The sequence below is a fragment of the Suricata suricatta genome, chromosome 5 (assembly GCF_006229205.1).
Source record: "Suricata suricatta isolate VVHF042 chromosome 5, meerkat_22Aug2017_6uvM2_HiC, whole genome shotgun sequence".
NCBI lineage: Eukaryota > Metazoa > Chordata > Mammalia > Carnivora > Herpestidae > Suricata > Suricata suricatta.
In genome coordinates this window covers 80,686,199-80,708,020 of record NC_043704.1, presented here as the reverse complement: position 1 = coordinate 80,708,020, position 21,822 = coordinate 80,686,199, and the positions used below count along the sequence as shown (strand labels likewise).

The 21,822-nt window shown below is 42.7% G+C and overlaps 1 protein-coding gene across 1 annotated transcript in view; it reads right to left on the bottom strand.

Annotated features, from left to right (window-relative positions):
• Nucleotides 1–21,822, bottom strand: part of ETV5 (ETS variant 5) — a 59,485-nt gene that overhangs the window by 2,946 nt on the left and 34,717 nt on the right. The window contains exons 8-12 of the mRNA XM_029939693.1: nt 15,835–16,094; nt 13,762–13,821; nt 9,541–9,609; nt 9,208–9,377; nt 4,562–4,663 (exon numbers count right to left, since the gene is read on the bottom strand). Coding sequence (XP_029795553.1) covers nt 4,562–4,663; nt 9,208–9,377; nt 9,541–9,609; nt 13,762–13,821; nt 15,835–16,094 — 661 coding nt within the window. The remainder of the gene's footprint in view (nt 1–4,561; nt 4,664–9,207; nt 9,378–9,540; nt 9,610–13,761; nt 13,822–15,834; nt 16,095–21,822) is intronic.

Below are 21,822 nucleotides of genomic sequence, written 5' to 3'. Positions count from 1 at the left end.
GCTGGATCCCACAAGAACCGTGAGAGCATGACCTGAGCCGAAATCCAGAGTCAGACTCTTAATTGACTGAGCCACCCAGGTGCCCCAAGGCTTTTACTTTTTTAATTTTTTTAAGTTTATTTATTTTGAGAGAGGGAAAGTGAGCATGCCTGGCTTGGGGAGGGAGAGGGAAGGAGAGAGAGAAAGAGAATACCAAGCAGGCTCCAAGCTGTCACTGCCGGGCCCAACATGGGGCTCTAAATCAGGAACCATGAGATTATGATCTGAGCCAAGATCAAGAGTCAGATGTTAAACTGACTGAGCTACCCAGGCTCCCCTAGAAAGACTCTTTTAGGAGAAAATTCTCACTGTGTTATATTCATTACTTAGGAAGGAAGGTTATGCTGAGGCTGGTGCTTAGTGTTATAAGGGGGATTAAAAGGTGAAATGCAGAAGTCAGACCATGTTTGCAGTTCCCTCCAAGGTTCACAGTCTTCACAGTTGTGAAGGGCTAGGAATTTGATCAGAGAGCCTATGTGGGAACTTTAATTTGTTCTAAAGCCAAATAGAATTGTTTTTTGGCTTACCTGTGGTTTTAAATTATGCATTCGATGGTTCTGCCACACTGAAGAACTGCTAACTACCTTTTGATGAATTTTATGCATGATAATATTATTAGAACCAAAAGGTACTGATTCAGAGGCCTCATGATGTAGTTTGACGAGCCATTTAGATCAGTGGAATCACCTGTTCTCTGCTGGTTGTTTAGCATCAGTACAAGAAGACACATACCACTCAAAATTAAACCTGATAATGCGCTTCACTTGGGTAATGCAAAGAGGCAAGGGAAGGCAGCTAAAATTACTGATAAAATAAACATTTTAGGCTCAACAATTCAAAAGGTTGAGTTTAACTCTGTCCTCATTCTGTTGTGATTGTAAAATCTTTTTAAAATTTTTAAAAAATGTTTATTTTTGAGAGAGAGAAAGGAGGAGGAGGAGGGCAAAGAGAGGGAGACAGAATCTGAAGCAGACATCAGGCTTTAACCTGTCAGTACAGAGCCTGAGGTGGGGCTGGAACCCATGAATTGCGAGATCATGACCTGAGGCGAAGTTGGATGCTTAACCAACTAAGCCACCAGGTGCCCCATAATCTCTTTTTAATTGCAGATAGGGCTTTGCTTCCTAATCTTGGGTTTAACAAATCTGTGGCTATAGAACCAGGTTGTAGAGGTCATAGTAGAATTATCCTAATAGGTCTCAGATGCCTGGGTGGCTCAGACAGTTAACATCTGACTCTTGCTTTGTGAAGATGCTAACTGTCCAGTTTGATACACAGCCCATAATTTGGCTCAAGTCATGTAGGGTTGTGAGATCGGGCCTGGTGTTGAGCCACACATTGCACTCAATGTGGGGCATGGAACCTGCCTAAGATTCTCTTTCCTTTTCTGCCCCTCCCCCAGTCACACTGTCTTTCTTTCTTACTGAAAATAAATGAAATGAAATAAGGCCTGAAAGCTTATTTTATGGTGACACTTATGTCTAGTCATCAGAACATGGCTGTCTGCTCCAATGTTCTTTGGAACTCAAACACTAGGAATTAGGGGCTGTGTATGAAACTGGACAGTTAGCATCTTCATAAAGCACGACTTAGGGTGGCAGATGTACACAGTTAATCATCCCTATTTAGGTTTTTTAAGCTACACATTTACACTAAATTGTGGATTCCCTCCCTCAAAAGCCAGTACATGTATGTAGAAGAGTGGGGCAGGAGGGCGTAGTGGAAACAACAGGAGAGCAGGACCCAGGACTTGATGGCTTCCCATCCTGGTTCAGTTACTATTGCGTCTTAACCTCTGTGAACGTCAATTTTCCCTTTCAAAAACTGAGGATATGGGACTACAGCTTTTAAAAACTCTCCCCATATGGGCATGCTATCATTCATCTTTACTTAGTTCTCATTTATTCATGGGTCATGTGATCAATATAACAAAAATACCTTACACTGATTGGATAGCACATTATTGTCTCTGGGACACTTCCCCATAAATTACTCTGTGAAATTGCTGCACCATTTTTTACCTCCATTTTTATTGGGAACAGAGGCTTTGGAGGTTAATACAGAGTATACAATTAATAAATGGGAGCGTTAGGATCTGAACCCATCCAAGTCCATTCCTGTGTCTTCCTTTATTCTTGGCCTGTTTTATTCTCAGATATGAAGCTCTCTTCTACTTCCTTAAGAAACAAGGACCTAGTCATAGAGACAACTAGTTCAAGTTCCAGACTGAATCTGGAGCTGGGAACAGCAAAGTAATAATAGCAGTTCTTTCTGAATTTAGGATTTACCTGGTAGTATTAACATTAAAGCAGGGCCGGGGGTGGGGGGGGGGGTGCGTATGTGTGTGTAAAGGTTGGGGGAAAATGGAAAGTGATTGCTAATGGGTTTAGGGTTTCTTTCTGGGGTGATAGAATGTTCCAAAATTGATTGTGGTGATGGCTGCACAATTGTGAATATATTAAAAAACCACTGAATTGCACACTTTACAAAAAGGGGAAATAGAATAGAGCAATTGCCCATCCTAGAGTATTTATCAATTCTGTGCCAAGCACTGATGTGAAACCCTCCGCCCTGCCCCAAAGGAGCCTGCACTCCTGTGGGGGACACAGACAAGTAATGAGTAATTTATAATAAAAAGGGAAGGGCCATGATAGAGATACGTGTCAGTCCTACTGGAAGCAGGAAAGGGGACCCAGCCGAGGACTTTAGATTCTTGGAGTGATAACAATCACTGGCAGGCCAGGTAATGAAGGGACTAGGAATGTTCTGATTCTTAAATAGAATCATAGTTTAATGTGTATTTTTCCATTTTTTTAAAATATGCTTGATGACCTACATGCATGTGATGTATGTATATCCTTGGGTAAACAAATACTACCTTAATTAAGAGAAGATGGCTGTGCAAGCAGAAGAGGTCAAGTGCAGGTGAGGAACAGATGTTAGGTGATGGTGCCCAGACTGGGAATAGCCTTACAGACCGTAAGACTTTATTTTTATCTTGACCGTAACTTCTTTATCCAGAAGACCATGAAAAGCTGTTTACTACTTGTTAAGTTGGTGAGAGGAGTATGGGGTCACATTACCACCTGCCCATGAGATAAGCCTGGCTTCAGCATGACAGGTTCTCAACAGCAATGGCCATATGCTTCTGCCAAGTGCCATCTTACCGGCTACCACCAGACTGTCACAATGTGTAAATGTGAGAGTCTGGGTAACAGCACAGCACAAAATATGGTGGCTAAGAAAGAGGAACCAATGATTTGCCACTGCCATCTTCTGACTACCCACAGGATTTTCAGACTGTGGTCCTCTCCCGCCCACCCCAATAAGGATTTTGTACTGGCTTCCTCAAAATATGCTTTATGCTTTATTCTGCAAACAACCTGCTACCAGGTGATTCTGCTGTCATTTTATAAACTTTTGGCTTTTAACTTGAGTTCCAGTTTCTAAAGGTTCAGAAAAAGAAAAAGGATTTCCTTACTCCTCTAACACTACTGAGAACATTAAACCCGCAGCCACTCTGGAAAACAGTGTGGAGGTTCCTCAAAAAATTAACAATAGAACTCCCCTATGACCCAGCAATAGCACTACTTTGATTTTACCCAAGGGATACAGGAGTGCTGACTTATAGGAGCACATGTACCCCAATGTTTATAGCAGTGCTCTCATCAATAGCCAAATTAGGGAAAGAGCCTAAATATCCATCAACTGAGGAATGGATAAAGGAGTGGTTTATATATAAAATGCAATACTTGGCAATGGGGAAGAATGAAATCATGCCATTTGCAGCAATATGGATGGAACTGGAAGGTATTATGGTGAGTGAAATCAATCCGTCAGAAAAAGACAGATATCATATATGTTTTCACTCACATGTAGATCTTGAGAAACTTAACAGAAGATCATGGGGGAGGGGGAGGGGAAAACAGTTACAGAGAGGGAGGGACACAAACCACAAGAGACTCTTAAATACAGAGAACAAACTGAGGGTGGATAGGGGGATGGGGGAGAGGGGAAAATGGGTGATGGGCACTGAGGAGGGCACTTGTTGGGATGAGCACTGGGTTTTGTATGTAAGCCAATTTTACATTAACTTATATTTAAAAAACCAAGATATGCAGAGGTCTAGGTGTTTTGACAACTGACGGCTTCAACTCCGCTCTTATGGGAGTAGACATCTTCAAGTTGATTCCCTCATGTATGATGGATTTAACAATTGGCTTAAGTTTCTGGACCTTTTTGTAATCAGAGGCAGTTTAAATAAAGCAGAGGAGGCTAATGTTCCTATAGTGTGTTCCACAGGCAACCTCTGGTTTCTGTGTACCCAAGAGCATTAAGAGCACTCTTTATATCTCATTTGACTCTTATCTTAAGTTTGTTTTTCCAAGATTTTTTTCCTCTGCAGAATCACTTACAAGGCTAACATTTCTCCCAGCCATTATAAACAGTCTTATTATGGAAGCCCTTGACATTTTCTTTGAAAGTGGTCCGGGTGGTCTAGGTGCCTCTCCTCATCGCTCACCTTCTGCATGATGCCCTTTTCATAGTAATAGCGTAGAGAGCGGCTCAGCTTGTCATAGTTCATGGCTGGCCGGTTCTTCTGGATGCCCCAACGCCGAGCAACCTAAAGAGACAGGAAAACAGAGAGCAATGGAGACTCATTCCCTGGGCCTGGTGGGTTTCTCCCAATCCCAGGAGAGCCAGTTCTGTAATTTAACTGCTATGGTCAATGATCCATTTCCCTGGCCTGGAAGCAAAATCACTTAATTCCCTCAAGACCAAACATTCAACAAAGGTGATGATTCAGTCACAACCGCTAAGAGGTAAGATCTAGAGGTGGAAGAATCCTAGCACTTTAAGATTGCAGAGGGCTTGGCTACTGTCCCAGAGGAAGAAGGCTCTCTACTGTTTCTCCACATATGAATTATTGACCAATACCCATAGACCATTAACATGTTGCCATTAAGTGCAATGGTTTCTGTAGCAGTCAATAAGGAATAATTAGAGTGGTCATTCTTGAAACATTAGAAACACACTAGTGAGTTGCTAATGGGCCAGCAGAGCAAAAGTTCAATTCTAATAAGATTGGTGAGGGGCTGGGAGCTGTTTACTTACTGCAGCTCGTGGAGTAAGGGGGAACCGGATCATTCCAGCCCACTGCCATCCAATCCCCTGCTCCCAGCAGACTTACAACATGGACATTAAGACATGCAGCACCATTATCCACTTAATGAAAAATTAACAGGGCTTCCCAAACAGTTCTGAAGTGCATTATACCCACCCCAGGCCACCAGAGGTGTAGTGATGGGGCGCTGTAACTGGAGCTTTGGGTGGAGAAGCCTTTAAAGCAAGAAAACTTCCTAGAGTCTCCCAATAGGCAGGACAGCCAAGCAACTTCGGTTCTCAAGTATCTCAATACCCAAATCCTACTTTTAAGGATGACTGTCCAAGTAGGAGAAGAAGAACTCTAGAAACGTGACTCTCCTCAGAAGTCTTTAAGTGCATATAAACCAGGGGTTCATGTTTTGAAAATCTGAGGTCGCTTTTGGAAATTTAAAAAAAGCAACAACAAAATAACTGTATTCCTTTAATCTTTAAAAAGCCAGATGTTACACACGGACTGGGAAGTAGGAAGACTGCAAGCGGGAAAGTGGATCATAAAAAAAGCACTTCACTTAAAGCATAAAGTATTTGGGCAGAATGAAAGCAACATCTTCTGAAATCAGGATTCTACACTGACCTTTAAAAAAAACACCAGAAATGATCTGATAAGCAAGGAAGAATTCATCTGTCCTAATTATATTAGAATAATTCAACAGCCATGATTCCTCTCTGCCTTGCAACAGACCGTGTGAAAGTGAACTTTCCATTCGTTTGCCTTGCACCCCCAGGGCACACACATGTCCCCCTGGCTCTCCTTTCTCCATACTGCACCCATTCAATTCCACCTTTGGGACAAACAAAAAGGCACAGTTAACCAAAAATTCATCCCTTGGTTAGAGAAGATAAACATTTTATTATTTATCTGTTTTTTAATGTTTATTTATTTTTGAGAGAGACAGAGCGCAAACAAGGAAGGGGCAGTGAGAGGGAGGGAGACACAGAATCTGAAGCAGGCTCCAGGCTCTGAGCAGTCAGCATAGAGCCCAACACGGGGCTCAAACTCACAAACGGTGAGATCATGACCTGAGCCGAAGTCAGATGCTTAACCAACTGAGCCACTCAGGTGCCCCAAGAAGATAAACATTTTAAACCAGCAGTCATAGTGGTAAAAGGGAAACTGCTAAACCAATATAGGTCTTTCTATCCTGTTCCAAAGCAATGACCCCATAGAGTACTGTGAGCCCTCCAGTGACACAGGGGGCCTTAAAAGAAGCCCAGCCTCAACATCTTAACTATATTCAGTGGTGGAAACCAATTCTTGAATATTCTCCAACTTCAGCCTTGACCTACCTCTCCTTGCTGTCACTTGCATAAGCGATAGCTTACTGGAGAGAGGTTGTGCATATGCACGGACTTTGAAGCAGCTCTGGGAGCCTTCGTTACTCATCCTCTTGGGCCAGGGCCCTGTGATTCAACAGCCCTCCCCGGGGCTGCTCCTTCCACAGTAAGGCATGATGCGGCACAACTGCAAGCTGCTGGAAAGGAGGCCTGCCCCATTTCTGGGGGGAAGGGAGCAGGCAATAGCTTGTCAGCAGCTTTCTTTCTTTCATTTTTCCATTCATTACTCTGATAACCTGCCTCTTGAGGGTGGAGGCTGAAAGAGTTAAAAAACTCACATTTCTTTTCCTCCCTTCTCAAGAGAGCAAGCCACAGCACAAGGAGCGGCTCTTTCTAGCAGCCCATCCTTTTAAACCTCCCCATGGCATCAGTTATCTGCCACATGTTCAACAAACAACCCTACCCCCCAAAATATTCATTAATGCAGATTCACAGTTAAAATGGCTCCAGATTAAAGCCGAGTCAGTCATAATTGAGAGGGTGCTAAGCTGGATGACTATCAAAAGACATTTGATTAGGGGGCCTGCCAAAACGCAGTTCTAAAACCACAATTTCCATGCACAGTGTAATGGATATTATGGATAATTACCCAGAGTGCACTACTCAGCCACACAGCTGCCTACAATTACGTCCCAAACAGCTTCCTCCTCCGCTTCACCCTTCAAGCTCCCCCCATGACAACGTCTTACAGTTTTTTCGAGGAGTTGGTATCTTCCTGACTTTAACAAAGAGTAGGGACGGCAAAGTTATACAACCAGTAGGTTAAGAACTCAAGCAATGCCGCAGGCTGCATGTGTTGAGGCCAAAGTGCATAGGCGGAACAGAATCAGTCCTAGAACTTCAGAGAATGGAACAGACGGAGTTCAGGGAATGCTGGGGGATTTCAAGGCGGGGTGGAAGGAAGTACTTCCTGAAGAAACAAAGTTGTCCAGTCAACTGAGGGAGGCTCAAGGCCGCCACAGGCCTCTGGGGTGACTTGGCTACTTGGCATTTATGAGCATTTTGGATTAATATTAGTTTCTCTATTAAGTACGAAAGCAGGAGCCCTTTACCATCTGTTCATCGTTGTCTTTACCACGGGTAGGAGAGCAGAAGATTCAATAACAGCTTTACAAAGGGCCATAACCAGGTTTACCTGCAGCTGCACAGCCTGTGCTTAGGCCTGAGGCAGTGGCAATAAAGTAATAAAAGCTCCTGTTTGTGAAATTAGATAAATCAATAAGGGCTGCCCACATGACAGATTTGCTTTCGAAAAGCCTCAGTGAGTCTAGGCAACATGCTTTCCTCAAGTGTCATGTAAGCCAGGCCTGTGGGGCCGGGGGCTCACCAGTACGGCTCCATTTCTACATGACAGCCCAGAAGAAACCTTAGAAAAACACAGTAGTACCAAACTCTGGCTTTGAAGGGAGGCTGAATCTTAACAGAAACTGTTTACGATAGATGTTGACACATTTCCATTTTCATGAATGATACAAGACAGGGACCACCACAGCTTCTTTTATAACTGCCTTTAATGAAGCCTTCCTTACCCTCCTATCAGTCAGGATTCTGTATAAATTTCCAATCCACAGTCTCTTTTTCTCATCTTAACTTTTAGATCATTTTCTTCTTCTAAACCAAGTGCCAAGTGGTTACTCCCTGCTGTTAACCCCCAGACCAACTTGTCCCCTTGGTGTGCTGAGGTGATCCTTGGAGTCAATCAAACAACATCTAAAACTAGTTCTTGCTCAAATGCCTTTCAAGAGGACTATTCCCATTTCAATTAAATCCAACCCAAAGATACCTTTTGCTCTGCTGGTTTAATATATAATGCATCGGTATATGTTACCAAAAGAAGCATGTGCTAAGATCTTCAGGGCAGGGTTCCCCCCCATTTATGATCTCTTTAGATTTTAAATCAAATGGAAATTTAAAATCAACACTTTTGGAATATGCCACACTAAAACCATGATTTAATTCACTTTGTTATGTGATATTCAGGAAAGGGACTCTGTATATTTTCTCCATTGAAACAATGGTACTGCAGGCCTATCTGTCAATAGTTCTGGGCAAAGGGCAGTAATGTTTCTTTTTCTAATAAAGTAATGAAGGTTTGAGGTCACCTCTCAACTATTGTGATGCCACGTGATACACTTAAAAAAAAACTAAGCTCATAAGATCGACCCATTTCTGATCACTTTATTTCTCTAGGTTAGAGCTATTTGAAATATGCAGTGAAGCAGTTCCATCTTATGTTACCAAAATGTCATGCAATATGTTCGTGTAGCCTCAAATATAGCCTGTGACACACGAGGACCGACACCAAAACAAGCTGGTATCATGGAAAGAACACTTGAGAAAGACTTTCCAAGATGGAAAATAGACACTATCTGAATGTAAGTTTTCATGGCCTCACTCTCCAGATTATGCAGACGCTTAACTAATACTTTTTGTGTTTTCTGCAGTGGAGAACCCTGCCTGTCCCTGAATTGTAAATGGTCCTATTCACAGGAAGAGAACTGCCCTGCCCATTGGCCAGGTCAGAATGTGAATGAGAAGGAAGAGTGTATTTCACACAGTGAAAAGCCTCAATGGAGAACTAAACAAGAACACACATCACCACCATCACCACTATCACCATCATCATCAGTCAATCAAATACCATCCAAGTCCAGTACCAATGCTTACCTCCTCAGGTTCGATCAGCTTAAACTCCATGCCACGGCCTGTCCAGGCTATGAAGTGGGCATTGGCTGGGTCATCAAGCAGGGTAACCAGGAACTGCCACAGCTGAAGGGAACCTCGCCTCTGGTAAGGCGGCCCCTCCCGATACATGGTGGGCTCTTGTTTGACTTTGCCTATTTGGGACAAGGATATACATGCAATACTTTAGTCTTAAGTTTTTCAGGAGATTTAGGCATGAAGGAATTGTTAATGCCAGGTTGGTGTTAAGACCGCTGACGGGGGCACTGCGACATCTCCAATGCTCTGGCTTAGCAACAAACTGGAGAGGCTACTTACCTTCCAGTCTCTCAGGAACCACGCAAGTGTCGTCAAAGTACAACCGGGGATCTTTTTCATATGAAAAACCTGAAGGAAAATTTAAAAAGAAAAGCCATGTTGTTTAACAAATTCTATCTGTATTCTACTAAAACTCTGGACTTAAGGACTCAAATGGAATCCTACTATTTCAGGTCCGAAGCCCTATTAATTGCTGTGTGTGTGCCACTCTGAATTTGGGGGGCTTCAAAAGGACTTAGGCGTTTGTGTTCTGATGCCTTAGAGAGGCATCGATTCCTGCTATTCTGGCTAAGACTGCAGGGAAGCGCTGAGTCACCGGTAAGTTTTTTCACATCTTGTTATGAGGTCTGTGTGGGTCATTGTTGCTGTGGCTAAGCTTTTATATCTGAAAAGACATGTCATCTATTTCAACTGGCCTAGCTGGGAGGATTGGGTTGATCTGTATATAGTCTTGCCATTTTCCTTCTAGCAAATATTAATTTCAACCTTTCCTATGAATTGTCTAGGCTGTCATTGCACCTCATTCAATTACGAAGGAGCTTGGAGGGTAGACAATGTTGCCAAAATGAGTAAAGACATGGGCTTGGGGAGGACTGTGACCAGCAGTAAATTTAAAAGCAAACTGGAGGTGTGATCACCAAACATAATGGAAGACATCTGAAGGGACTTTCTAGCAATAAAACTTGTTCATTGTATAGACAACAAAACAAGAGGTCAAAAAAGGGAAACCGATGGGTTCTACACACCTAAATGGAAATGAAAAGATGGTGGGGCAAAAAATGAAAGGGCTCAAGGAGAAGGAAGGATGGCCAGCATTCTCAGTTCAAAAATGCTTACTATGCATTTAGTGCTGACCACCACGTCACGTCACAGGCACCCTGACAAGATCAGTGTCCAATTCAAAGCCAGTTAATAGACACGCTTGATGGGGATCATATCCCTCCCTGTGGCCTACCCTGTGTCCGACCCGTGAGCAGCCAGCGCACTGTCCTCACCAGCACACCCCTCAGGAGGAGCCCCACAGCTCCTGCTAAACCACGTGTCCCGTCCCATTCACCCGGCCGCGCAGTGCGGGGCGTGTGTGGGGTATGCGATGGGGAGAGGCGGGCGGGCTGCTCTGCAGTGAGGGACCAGCATTAGATGCTGAGAGGGATTTGTTAGGACTTGAAAAATCCATGGGTAAGGACACTAAGAAATAATCTGCTGTTCTTTCTTTACAATCAGCCAAGATCAAGTTCTTCTTGGCAGGACCAGCACCGTTTTTAAGAGGCCTGGGACAGAAAAGCACTGCCCAGCTTGGAGGAAACTGAGATTATTTTGAGGTCTGTATTATTCTCAGCTCTATGCACTATTTCTGTTTGTTTAACAACATCAAAGAAAGCATATTTTATTGGTATTTATTTATTATTTAACCCAGTAAATATTTATGTCAGGCCCTGTGCTTGAAGGGGGCAGATAATGAGAAGACAGACTCAGTGCTTGCTCTCATGGAGCTTGTATCTCAACTGGTGGAGACACACCATAAAAAGTGGGGGTGGGGGGGACTGAGAGCCGGGGTAGTGCCGAGCATTAAGGAGTGTGGGCCCTAGAGCCAGACTGATGGACCTGGATTAGCTGCATGAACTCTCTGTGCTCCAGCTTCCTTATCTGCAGACAGGGGAACAAAGTAATTCCTATAGTGTTGTGTGAGAATACAACGAGTTAATATATATTCTGTTACATTGATCTGTTTATCTTTACACCAGGGTCCAAGAGTAGTTCCTGGCACATAAATGTACCATAGATGATAGTTTAAAAAAATTAAGGTAGTAATTGAACATTGTGATAAGTACTATTAAGAAATTAATTGGATAATGTGAGAGTTTTCTTTTAAATTCTGTCATGGATTCTAAATTCCTTGAGGATAAGGACCATGTCCTGAATATCTTAGTATCCTCATATATCCTTGTACAAAAGTGCTCAACGAGTGTTTGCATAAGTATGAAAGAATCCATTAAAAAAAAGATTTGAAAATATAATGCTAACTTTTTTTTTATGTTTCTTATTTATTTTTGAGAGACAAAGAGAGACAGTGCGGGCAGGGGAGGGGCAGAGAGAGAGAGGGAGACACAGAATCCGAAGACAGGCTCCAGGCTCTAAGCTAGCTTTCAGCACAGAGTCTGATGCAGGGCTCAAACCCACGAACCATGAGATCATGACCTTAGCCGAAGCCGGACGCGCAACCGACTGAGCCACCCAGGTGCCCCAATGCTAACTTTTTGAGAGTGAGAAAGAGTGCACACATGCTTGTTAGAGTGGGAAAGGGGCAGAGAGAGAGGAGCATATTAGGCACGTTCAATGCTCAGCCCTCCATGCAGGGCTCGATCCCACGACCCTGGGATCAGGACCTAAACTGAAATCAAGAGTTGGACGCTCAACCGAGTCACCTAGGCGCTCCTCTAATATAAACCTTTAAGTCAGGGATTCAGCGACTCCTGTGATATATTTATTTTCCAATCCAGTACTAGGAAACTGACTTTATGACAAACTGTTATATTTTATACTATCAACAAGAATTACATAACCCTTCATGGTTTTTTTTTTCTTTTGGCTTTGGCTGCCAGAAAGCTATATATTTCCGGACTTTCCACATGGATTTTAACACTCCAGTGATGTTTTAATGGCCTTTACTGTCAAGTCATTACGAATAAGCTCCTTCAACATTTACACATCTGTCAAACTTGTCATATTAATTTTGGCACTGTTCTTCTAGGTAAGGATAATACATTCACAGCAAACAGGAAAAAAAAAAAGTACATCAAGATGAAATCCTAGATTTGGGTGTCAAACAAATCAGAGGAAGGCCTGCCGGTGAGTGTCGTTTTGGTGTCTCTGCGGTCACTAGTCTCTGCCACACGAGGTTCTCTAAAACATCTGCGAGGTGCTCTTGGTTTACGTGAAATTTAAGTCAGTTAAATTTACACCACCAGTTACATCAGTTGTGGCCACAACCACCTAACCACTCCCCTGAAGGTGGCAGGAAGGAAGGACCTGTGTGAAGAGCCAAGTGGAAATGAAAGATTCATGCGCTCTGCAGAGGTCCTAGGTGAACGCTAAGGCAGGACGGCTATCTCAGTAATCACAGATGCCAATCAGAAACACTTGTTTCACTAACTGGCATCTGTGGTCGAACCTATATAAATAAAAAGGAGGAAAAAACCCACATCACGGTAATTTAGAGCAATGAAGAATGCATGTCTCTTTGCAAGTAGATTCCCTGATGTGTGTGGGGTCAGGGTACGGAATGAGAAAGAGGAGGGGGAAACACACAGACTCGCCTGATGTTCTGTGTGTAGTAAGCAGCCCAAAGCTTTACTAAAAATATTTCCTTTAAGAGCATGCTCCTTTCTAAATGTTGTAATTATGCAAAATGTTTTCCTCCCTCTCTTCCCCCACTCCCTCCCAGTTTGCCTGCTGCAGGCATCAATTGCTGCCGCAGAAACATTCAGGAACCTGGAAGAGAGCCCTGCACAGCTGTGCTGGTCGCACTCATAGGTCCAGTAGGCAGCCCATGCTTCCCAGGGCTGGACAGGCACCCAGTGCCACCACACTGGGTCTCCTCTCTCACTAGGCCACCGGAAGCAGCGTACAAATACAAGCAGATGCTTCCTAGTGCTGTTTTATTAGCTTTTCAGGCCTCCTCAAAACCTCTAGAGAACAGTGGTTGTCAACCTTGAATACACATTGGAATCACCTGGGGAACTTTAAAAACTACTAAGCCTAAGCCCCACCCAGAGTTTCTGAGTTACTTGTTCTGGGTGAAGCCGGGACACCAAAAGTTTTAAAAGCCCCCTAGCTGGGGGGCACCTGGGTGGCTCAGTCAGTAAGCGTTCAGCTTTGGCTCAGGTCATGATCTTGCAGTTCACAGTCCCCCAGTTCCAAGTCAGGCTGAGAATGTTATATACAGCCATATAAAACCTCCTTGATGGAAATGTGAAAACCAGATTGGTTAACTTTTCCTTCACATTATTCCATAAACTCTTAAAAGTCAGAGTCATTACTACTGAAACTGATGGTGGTGCTCACTGTGTTCAGGAGTGTGCCTCAAAATAACTGAAGATTACCATCAATTAGCTCTCATTTTCATGACTTGAGAAAGGCTTAACCGCTGATCTCAAACCTTAGCCTGGAAACTGAGCATGTTAAGCTTCTTTGAATATTATTTTAAAAAACGTTACTTGCCTTCATGGTTGCTGGAGAAATACCCGCCTCTGATATAGGATGACTGGCAGTTAGGCACTTCTGGAAGAGAAACAGACATACACTTTGTCAATAGTTTCTGCAGGTGAATCACATACAGGTTGAACTGCAGCTCTCCAGGAAAGTCCCCTAGAGCTTCCTCTACCCCCAAGGACACGTCTTTCCGGTCCCGTCGGAGGAAAGAGTTACCACCCTAACAAGCAATATGGGGAACACTATCACCCACATTTGAAAGTAGGACTCTTGACTCTCAATCAAGAGAACAAGGAAGGAAAAAAATGATGCTTCATTCTCATAACATTTTAGAAATTTGCTAACACCAAATCCGGTGAGGGAGGTAACGGTAGAAAAAGAAACTGGCATTCAAAAGGCCAAGACTGGCCTTCTGTTTCTATGGACTCAGGAGCTTTGGGGTTTGGAGAGGGAAGAGGAGTGCTTCAGATCTTTCCCAATTTGCTCTGCTTGACTGCTGATGGTCACATCCAATTCTGCTCTAATGGCCGAGGGTGCTTTTTAGGCCCAAAAGATGAGGGGGTTTGAGGTTAGGAAGCAAGGACAAGAGCTGGCAGAAGGGAGGAGACTGCTGTTCGCAAGTACATTTCCCCATGTTGAGTTAAACCCATGCTGAAGTGAACTCTTCTTCAAGCCTCCCATTACCAAGGTGTCTGTGGAGAGGAAAGCTGGTGTGCTGAGTTGTGCCTAGTTGGGACGCACAAATTACAGAGATGGTAACATCTGAATGGCTTGCATTCAGGGAGTGGTCTGGGGTAAAAAAAACTCATCAGGACAGATTAAAATGTCAATCCCGAAGGAAACATGTTGCTGGTCATGCCTGCTCCTGAGAAAAATACATCAAAGCCTTCAGAAGGAAAGGCAGTGGGAATTTTATAAGCTATCAATACCTATATACTTGATAATTTTTTTAATCATAAAGCAACAGATGTCTGCCTTTTTAGACGTCTACCTCCCCAGGCTTTCCCATAACCCATTTCTGTCTGAATTAAGCAATCTACATATTATCTTCCAGAAGGCCAAAAGCAAATTCTATATCCTATTCCATTTTCAAAAGCCATTCAAATACATACTACCATACCCTTCCCAGGAGTCTTCAAGAAAAACACCAATGGAAAAGGCTGAAAACCCACTCACCACCCTCAAATTCCCTTAGCACCAATTGCAAGAAAAGAGTGAAAAAGTTTAAGTAATTTCTGAAAGAGGAGGAAACAGTTTTTAAATGTGTGAACTGTAGAATCCCAGCCCGCCTTTCCCCTAATGATCTCACTAAGTGTGCCTGGCCTGCAAGGTGTGTCATCAGTGGGAAAGTGGGTGGGGTGGCAGGGGGAAAGCCCCCAGTACAGCTTAACTTCCTGATAGACTTCCATTTCTAGACAAGAGGTCCCATTACCAGTCATTAGGTGCCCTAAGTGCCCGAACATGTTACCTCTCCCCTGGTGTACAAGCAGCCTCTGAAGGCCATCAGGAACTTTCCCAGATGAAAGCGCTGCAATAGGGCAGTGAATCCCATGAAGTGATCAGCAAGACCGCCTTTTCCATGGTGCACCCAGCACTCCATACAGCTAGGGACAGCCGAGGTGCGTTCTCAGGTGCCATTCATTTCAAGAACACAAAGAATCCCATCCTACATGGGGACCCTCTTCCTTACGCTCACACTGGGAATTTATGGGTCTACTGTATTCAAAAAGCAAGCCATGAAGCTAGGGGCAGGACTAAAGTGCAGAATGGTACTTCCTCTGTCCAGTGACCCTAAGATAACAGGTCTTAAAAAAGGCATCCCAAAGACTGAAGCTTCAGGCTTGGCCTCGGAGGTGTACTCCTCACCACTTTTGAATACCTATTGCACCTCCTACCATTCGATGGCTTTTCTGTTTTGTTTTGTATTTGGTTATGCATCAACAAGTCTGCTTCACTAGATCCTAAGTTCTTGGAGGGTGAGTTTTATAAAACTATGCCTTAAAGCCCTGCACGCAGAAGGCAATACCGACCAGACATATAAATGAGAGAATGAAGTAAGGAGTGGCATGATTTTATGCTAACCTGAATCAACGCAGTAATCCCGGGGCTCCTGCTTGATGCCCATTGGTGACTGGAACCCATGTGCTGGGGGGCCTGGCATGCCTGGGACCCCATGTTCATAGAGTGGATCATGGTATTCTTGTTTGAATCCCTGAGGGGGTGGGGGAGCTGCAGGGACAATAGGTTCGGACATTTGCCGGTGGTAATTTGGGCGATTATCTCCAGGAACTCCTGACTGAGGAGGGAAGGGGTGGCAGGGTTCAGACAGTTGTCTCTGAAATCTGTAAGAAAAAAGTAGTTATAGTTTTTAACTAAGAACATGATAAATAACTACATGATTTAGCATTGGGAATTAGAAATGCAGATACTCTCTTCCCAGAACTATATGGCATATTGCGGACCTCTCGAGTAAGGGAGCGGCAAAAAAGAATCACAGCAAGGACACGGTAGCCTCTCATCTCCCATGCATGTTTATTTCATGCACAGTCTGTCTGTACAGTTGGGCCAGATTATGTACCTAAATATATCAGACCACTTATTTGCAAATAGTATTTACATATACATATATTTACTAGTTCATTCATTCTTTCACCTTTAGACAGAATGAGATTTTAAAAACCAAAGCAAATTCACCCTTAGAAAATGTAATTTAAAAATCCCACTCATGATAGCAGTCAAAAACATAAAATCTCAGGAATAATCAGGAAATGCGTAAGCCATGTAAGAATAAAAACTTTAAAACTGAGGGCACCTGGGTGGCTCAGTCAGTTAAGCATCCGACTTCGGTTCAGGTCATAATCTCACAGTTGATGAGTCTGAGCCCTGCTTTGGATTTTCTGCCCCTCCCCTGTGTGCACGCGCACTCTCTCACGCTCTCTCAAAAACAAGTAATAAAAAACTTTAAGAAAAACCCTTAAAACTCTTTTTGGAGAAAGAACATTTAATTAAAGAGAAAATATTTAGGATTTTGAAGCTACTGGTTCAATGAAAATTATTCTGCAAAAGCAATGCCTCCACAAAATCAACTTGACAAGATGATTCTAAACTTTATTTAAAAAATTAAATAATTGTTGAAAAGAAATGATTAGATATTCACAAATTTTATAAAATCATAATAATTAAAACAGTAATACAAGGAATGAAAGATAGGCATATCAAAGAAATTGGATGCAAAGTCATAAAATGTCAAGTGTATTCTAAAATTTACTACTTGCTAAAGTTTTAGCATTTCAAATTAATGGCAGAAAATTAGATCCCTGTTTCATACCATATGTCAAAATCAATTTCATATGGATTCAAGATTTCAATGTGAAACCTTAATGGTGGAGTAAATACATAGAAAACATAAAGTCTTGGAGTGAGAGAAAACCTTCCTACACATCATACCACCAGAAGTAATCATCAAGATAAATATGGATATTCCCTGGCGGGCACCTGGGTGACTCAGTTAAACATCCGACTTCGGCTCAGGTCATGATCTCACAGTCTGTGGGTTTGAGCCCTGCATCAGGCTCTGTGCTGACAGCTCAGGGCCTGGAGCCTGCTTCAGATTCTTTGTCTCCCTCTCTCTCTGCCCCTTCCCAGCTCGTTCTCTGTCTCTGTGTCTCAAAATAAAGATATTAAAAAAAAGGATATTCTTCATTGTATAAATTTCTATAGTTTGAAAAACACCAGAAGCAAAATTAAAAGAAAACAAACTAAAGAAAACATCTGTAAACTGTTAGAAAATATCAGAAACAAGAAATAAAATGAACAAAAGTAATAAAAAAAATAAATAGCTAAATAAATAAAATAACTAAATAACTAAATAAAAGAAAACAAGCTGAGGGAAAATCTCTAATGGATACAGCGCTGTTCATTTTGTTGACAGAAGCAGCCTTTAAAAATCACTAAAGAATGAATCTCCTGGTAGAGAAAAATGGGTTAAGAATATAAATAGGAAAATCACTAAGGAAGAAATACTAATGATCATAAACAAACAAAAAGTTCAAGTTCATTAGTAATCAATGTACTAGGAGAGAACAGGTTTGCCCTGGTTACTTGGAGGATGAACAGGCAGCTAATAAATCTGTGCCTGGCACATCAAAAGCACTGACATCATAGACATGATGAGATATAGTTACAAGGATGGGCAGCAATGCAAGCATCTAACAAGGGAACGGCTCAGTACATTGTGATATGGCTACTTAGTTGAAAGCAACAAATACGATGTAATCTGCAAACATGTAAGAACCTGGAAAGGTATTTTTGATATACTGTGAAAAGTACAAAGAACATCAAGTTTCTGCAAACATAAAAAGTATGGTGTCATATAAAATCCTGGAAAGATCTGCACCTAAATGTGAATACTGCTTATCTTTGGTTGATTATGACTTCAGGTGATTTTTTTTTTTTTTGCTCATCTACAGTTTAATAAACATGCATTATTATTTTATAACAAGACAGAACAATAAAACCCTTTTGTTATTAACTGGGTATCATTAATATCCCTTAGCTGTCAGAGGGGCGCCTGGGTGGCTCAGTAGGTTAAGTGTCTGACTTCGGCCCAGGTCATGATCTCATGGTTTGTGGGCTCGAGCTCCACGTCGGGCTCTGTGCTGACAGTGCAGAGCTCGCTTGGGATTCTGTGTCTCCCTCTCCCTGCCCTGCTTGTACTCTATCCTCTCTCTTAAAAATAAATAAACATTTTTTAAAAATTATAAAAATTATTTAAAAAATACCCTTTAGCTGTCAGAAAAATCTGAAAGTGTGCCAACTGGTCTTTCTCTGTGGAAAAGCAGCATGGTAAAAGGGGAAGTGATAGAGGACAAATTTTCTTGGCTTCAGGTTCCTCCTCTGTAAGATAGGGGTAGATTATCCACTCAAATGCTACTGGAATGATGAAATAAAATCATGTCCACAGAGTCTGCTTTCTGCCACAGCCACACACAGTGATACACTAGCATAGACTTCAGGAGGGCCAGTGTAGGCGTCAGAGATGGCGACCCTAAAGGCGAGGTGTCAGTCCATGAGATACGTACAAGGCACTCATCTATGTGCATAAGGAAAAGCGTTTGTGAATATATGTCCTCAGGTAGAAAGCAGGAACTGAGTTTCAGGGGAGAAATAAAAAATTGAGAACTAATTTCATTTGTTTTTAAAAAATCAACAATAATAGAATCCTGTAACGTTAAGGCCTTCCTCTAAATTTAGCTTGAATCCTATTAATAGTTTTTGTAAAATAATTTAAATTTGATTTGAATCAGTCTGTGGCAACAGGTGGCCAACAGATTTCTAGAACATTAAGATTTGAAATCCTTAACTGAAGAGATGAGGATGCAGAAAAAACACTGTTCAGATCAGGGTTTAACCTGACACTCACTCTGTGTGAGTCTTTACCACCTTACCAAAAGCAGCATCCTAAGAACATGTCACAACATGAAGACCACCAAACAATTTTACATAAACTTATCCTTTAATCCCAGACACCAAAGGCATCAGGCTCTGTCTAGTATATGAAACAAATTTTACAAACTACATAAGGTTGGGCGGTATGGCGCTGACTGCACTACAGTGTAACTTCATCAGGAATGCCGATTTTCAAGGTTGCTGTTATTTAAGGAAACCCTTCCATGGTCTTTGAAAAGTGTAAATTTGAAACCCGGGTTTAGGCTTGACATTTAGAACACAGGCATCAGCAGCACACTGCAAACCTGAAACTTTGAAGCAAATTCTGAAAAAGTGGGAAGAAAAGAAAGAAGAAGATATTCTCAGGGCCTTATTTCTATGAAGAATCAAACCTAATACTAGCAGGAAGGAACAGTAACAGGGGTGCCCGTCTTGTACATTCTCTCCTTGCTGCCACCGTCTTCGCACCTTCGAAGGTGACCTCCACAAATCACTTCCTCTGATGGCGCCGAGAGGGCCCAGAACCGCTCAGTTTGTAACTGGAGCCTCTGCAGCCGGCCCAAGCCCTTCCCTTCCTCTCAGTGCCTAGCTTCTCACCTTCCAGAATGAAACTCTAGAGTTGGCCTGGTGTGGTCCCTTCAGGAAAAGGGACTTCCACATGGGTACCAGCCAACAGCCTCTGTCCCTGCCCCAAGCCGTCCTTTAATGGTGCAGGGCCTGGGAGCTGCAGAATAGAGTCTGTAATCGGGATGGTGCGGCCCGGGTTTGTTTTGAGGGAGTGGCAGTGGCAAAGGGACTCTTAAGGGTAGGTCACGGAACCGACATACTTGGAGAAAGATTCTCTCCGAGCTTGCTGTTGATATGGCTTTTATTTGCAGAGATTAGTCAAGTAATTCCATTCTTGTCCTTAAAATACATTCTGTGAACTTTACTCACTGACCTTCATTTGAACCCCTTCCCCTTTCCGCAACCCTTTTGAAGTATCTGAGAATGTGTTGTATATATAATACAGCTATGACAGAGATGCCTCTTGTTTACTGAGGCAGGCAATCATTTTCGATGGAGAGGCAGCTTGGTTCCTAACAAACCCCTTCTCCTGCTCACCCCCTCCCTTTCCTCCCCAGCCCGTCATCCCAAGAGAACTCCTCAGGCCATGGTGAACTCACAGTTGGTGAGCAAAAGGAGATTTCGGACTATCGAGTGAGCTTAAATTCAATAGGTTACGGATTAAGGCTTTTTCAGTGCCAGTTTATTTAAAGAACCAGTTATTTATTTATTTGTCAGATTTATATAGCGCCTTTCCTCCCAAGAGCTCACCCACGCTACCAACATTTGGTTTACGTTATGAAAACCGTTAGATGCTTTTTCTGCATTTCCTTTTCAGTTTCTGCTGCCAACACACAGAGTAAACACAATGCTTAGAGGAAGAAAGGAGAAAAGCATGGATTTGATGAAGGCTACACAGTGGCTATGGGTGCCACTGGGTTCTGAGGCCAGCTGGGAGAGGACACATAAACCAACACAAGTACTTAACATTTCCCCTTGGGCTGAGAGAAGATGCAACAGGAAAGCAGCAGAGCTGGGGAAGAGGCTGTGGCTGTGGAGGCAGAAGATCCTGGGCAGAAATCCAATCTTTACCACTATTGGCTGTGTGACCTTGGGTGAGTTATGTAACCGCTCTGAGCCTCATTGTCCTTGTCCATAAAGTAAGGACAACCAGGATACCTCTCCAAAGGTCTGTTGTAAAGATTACATACGCCAACGCACAAAACGGCCCCTGGCACAGTGTTAAGTTCTCGATGTACACTACCCTCAGACGCCACCATCAGCTGCCCATCTCCTTCCCCACCCCTACCCCCAATAAGCGAAATTCAGAAGCTATACAAAGTAAGGGGAGATATGAAGGAATTAAGAGAAAACTATCACACACACACACACACACACACACACACACACCAGAGCCTAATAGTTGCCTACCCAATATCCATTCTCCTTTCTCAGAATGAAATGTGATTTTCATTCACATTTATTTCACACTAATGTTTATTTTCCTGCCATAAACCAAGAGCCAGACACTGTTGCAAAACAAAACTCAAACATTCCCTAAAAGCACAACACAGAACTCTGCAAAAGCTCTCCGGGCTCTGTGAGGTCTGTCAGCATTGCGTACATGCAAACTGGTCCATCCAAACTGTGATAAAACATTGATAGATGAGGAACAAAATATGTCCGTTAAAGGCTTGGAGGTTTGTCTGGTTTCCCAACACCAAACATGCAAGCAAGAAGGTGATGGAATACAAGATGTCCCCAGAGCATCAGCTGCTGAAAGTATTAGGTTCATATGTACAACACTAATAAGTGTGATGATGAAAAAATTAGAGATAAAGGGAGTTTTACACGTTAAAAACCTAACATCAACCGATGAAGCAACAGAAGTTCCTAAGTTGTGGGATCTGTATCCTTTTAGGAAGATTCCTTTAATAGCCTTCTTTATGGAATATAAAAGCAATCTTTAAAAAGTGGAAGTGTCAGAGAAGCTAGCACTTACTGAGTGCCTTCTCTGTGCCAGTATGATTTCATTTAATCCACCAGTGTTTCTATGTGGGAAGCATCTCCTGTTCT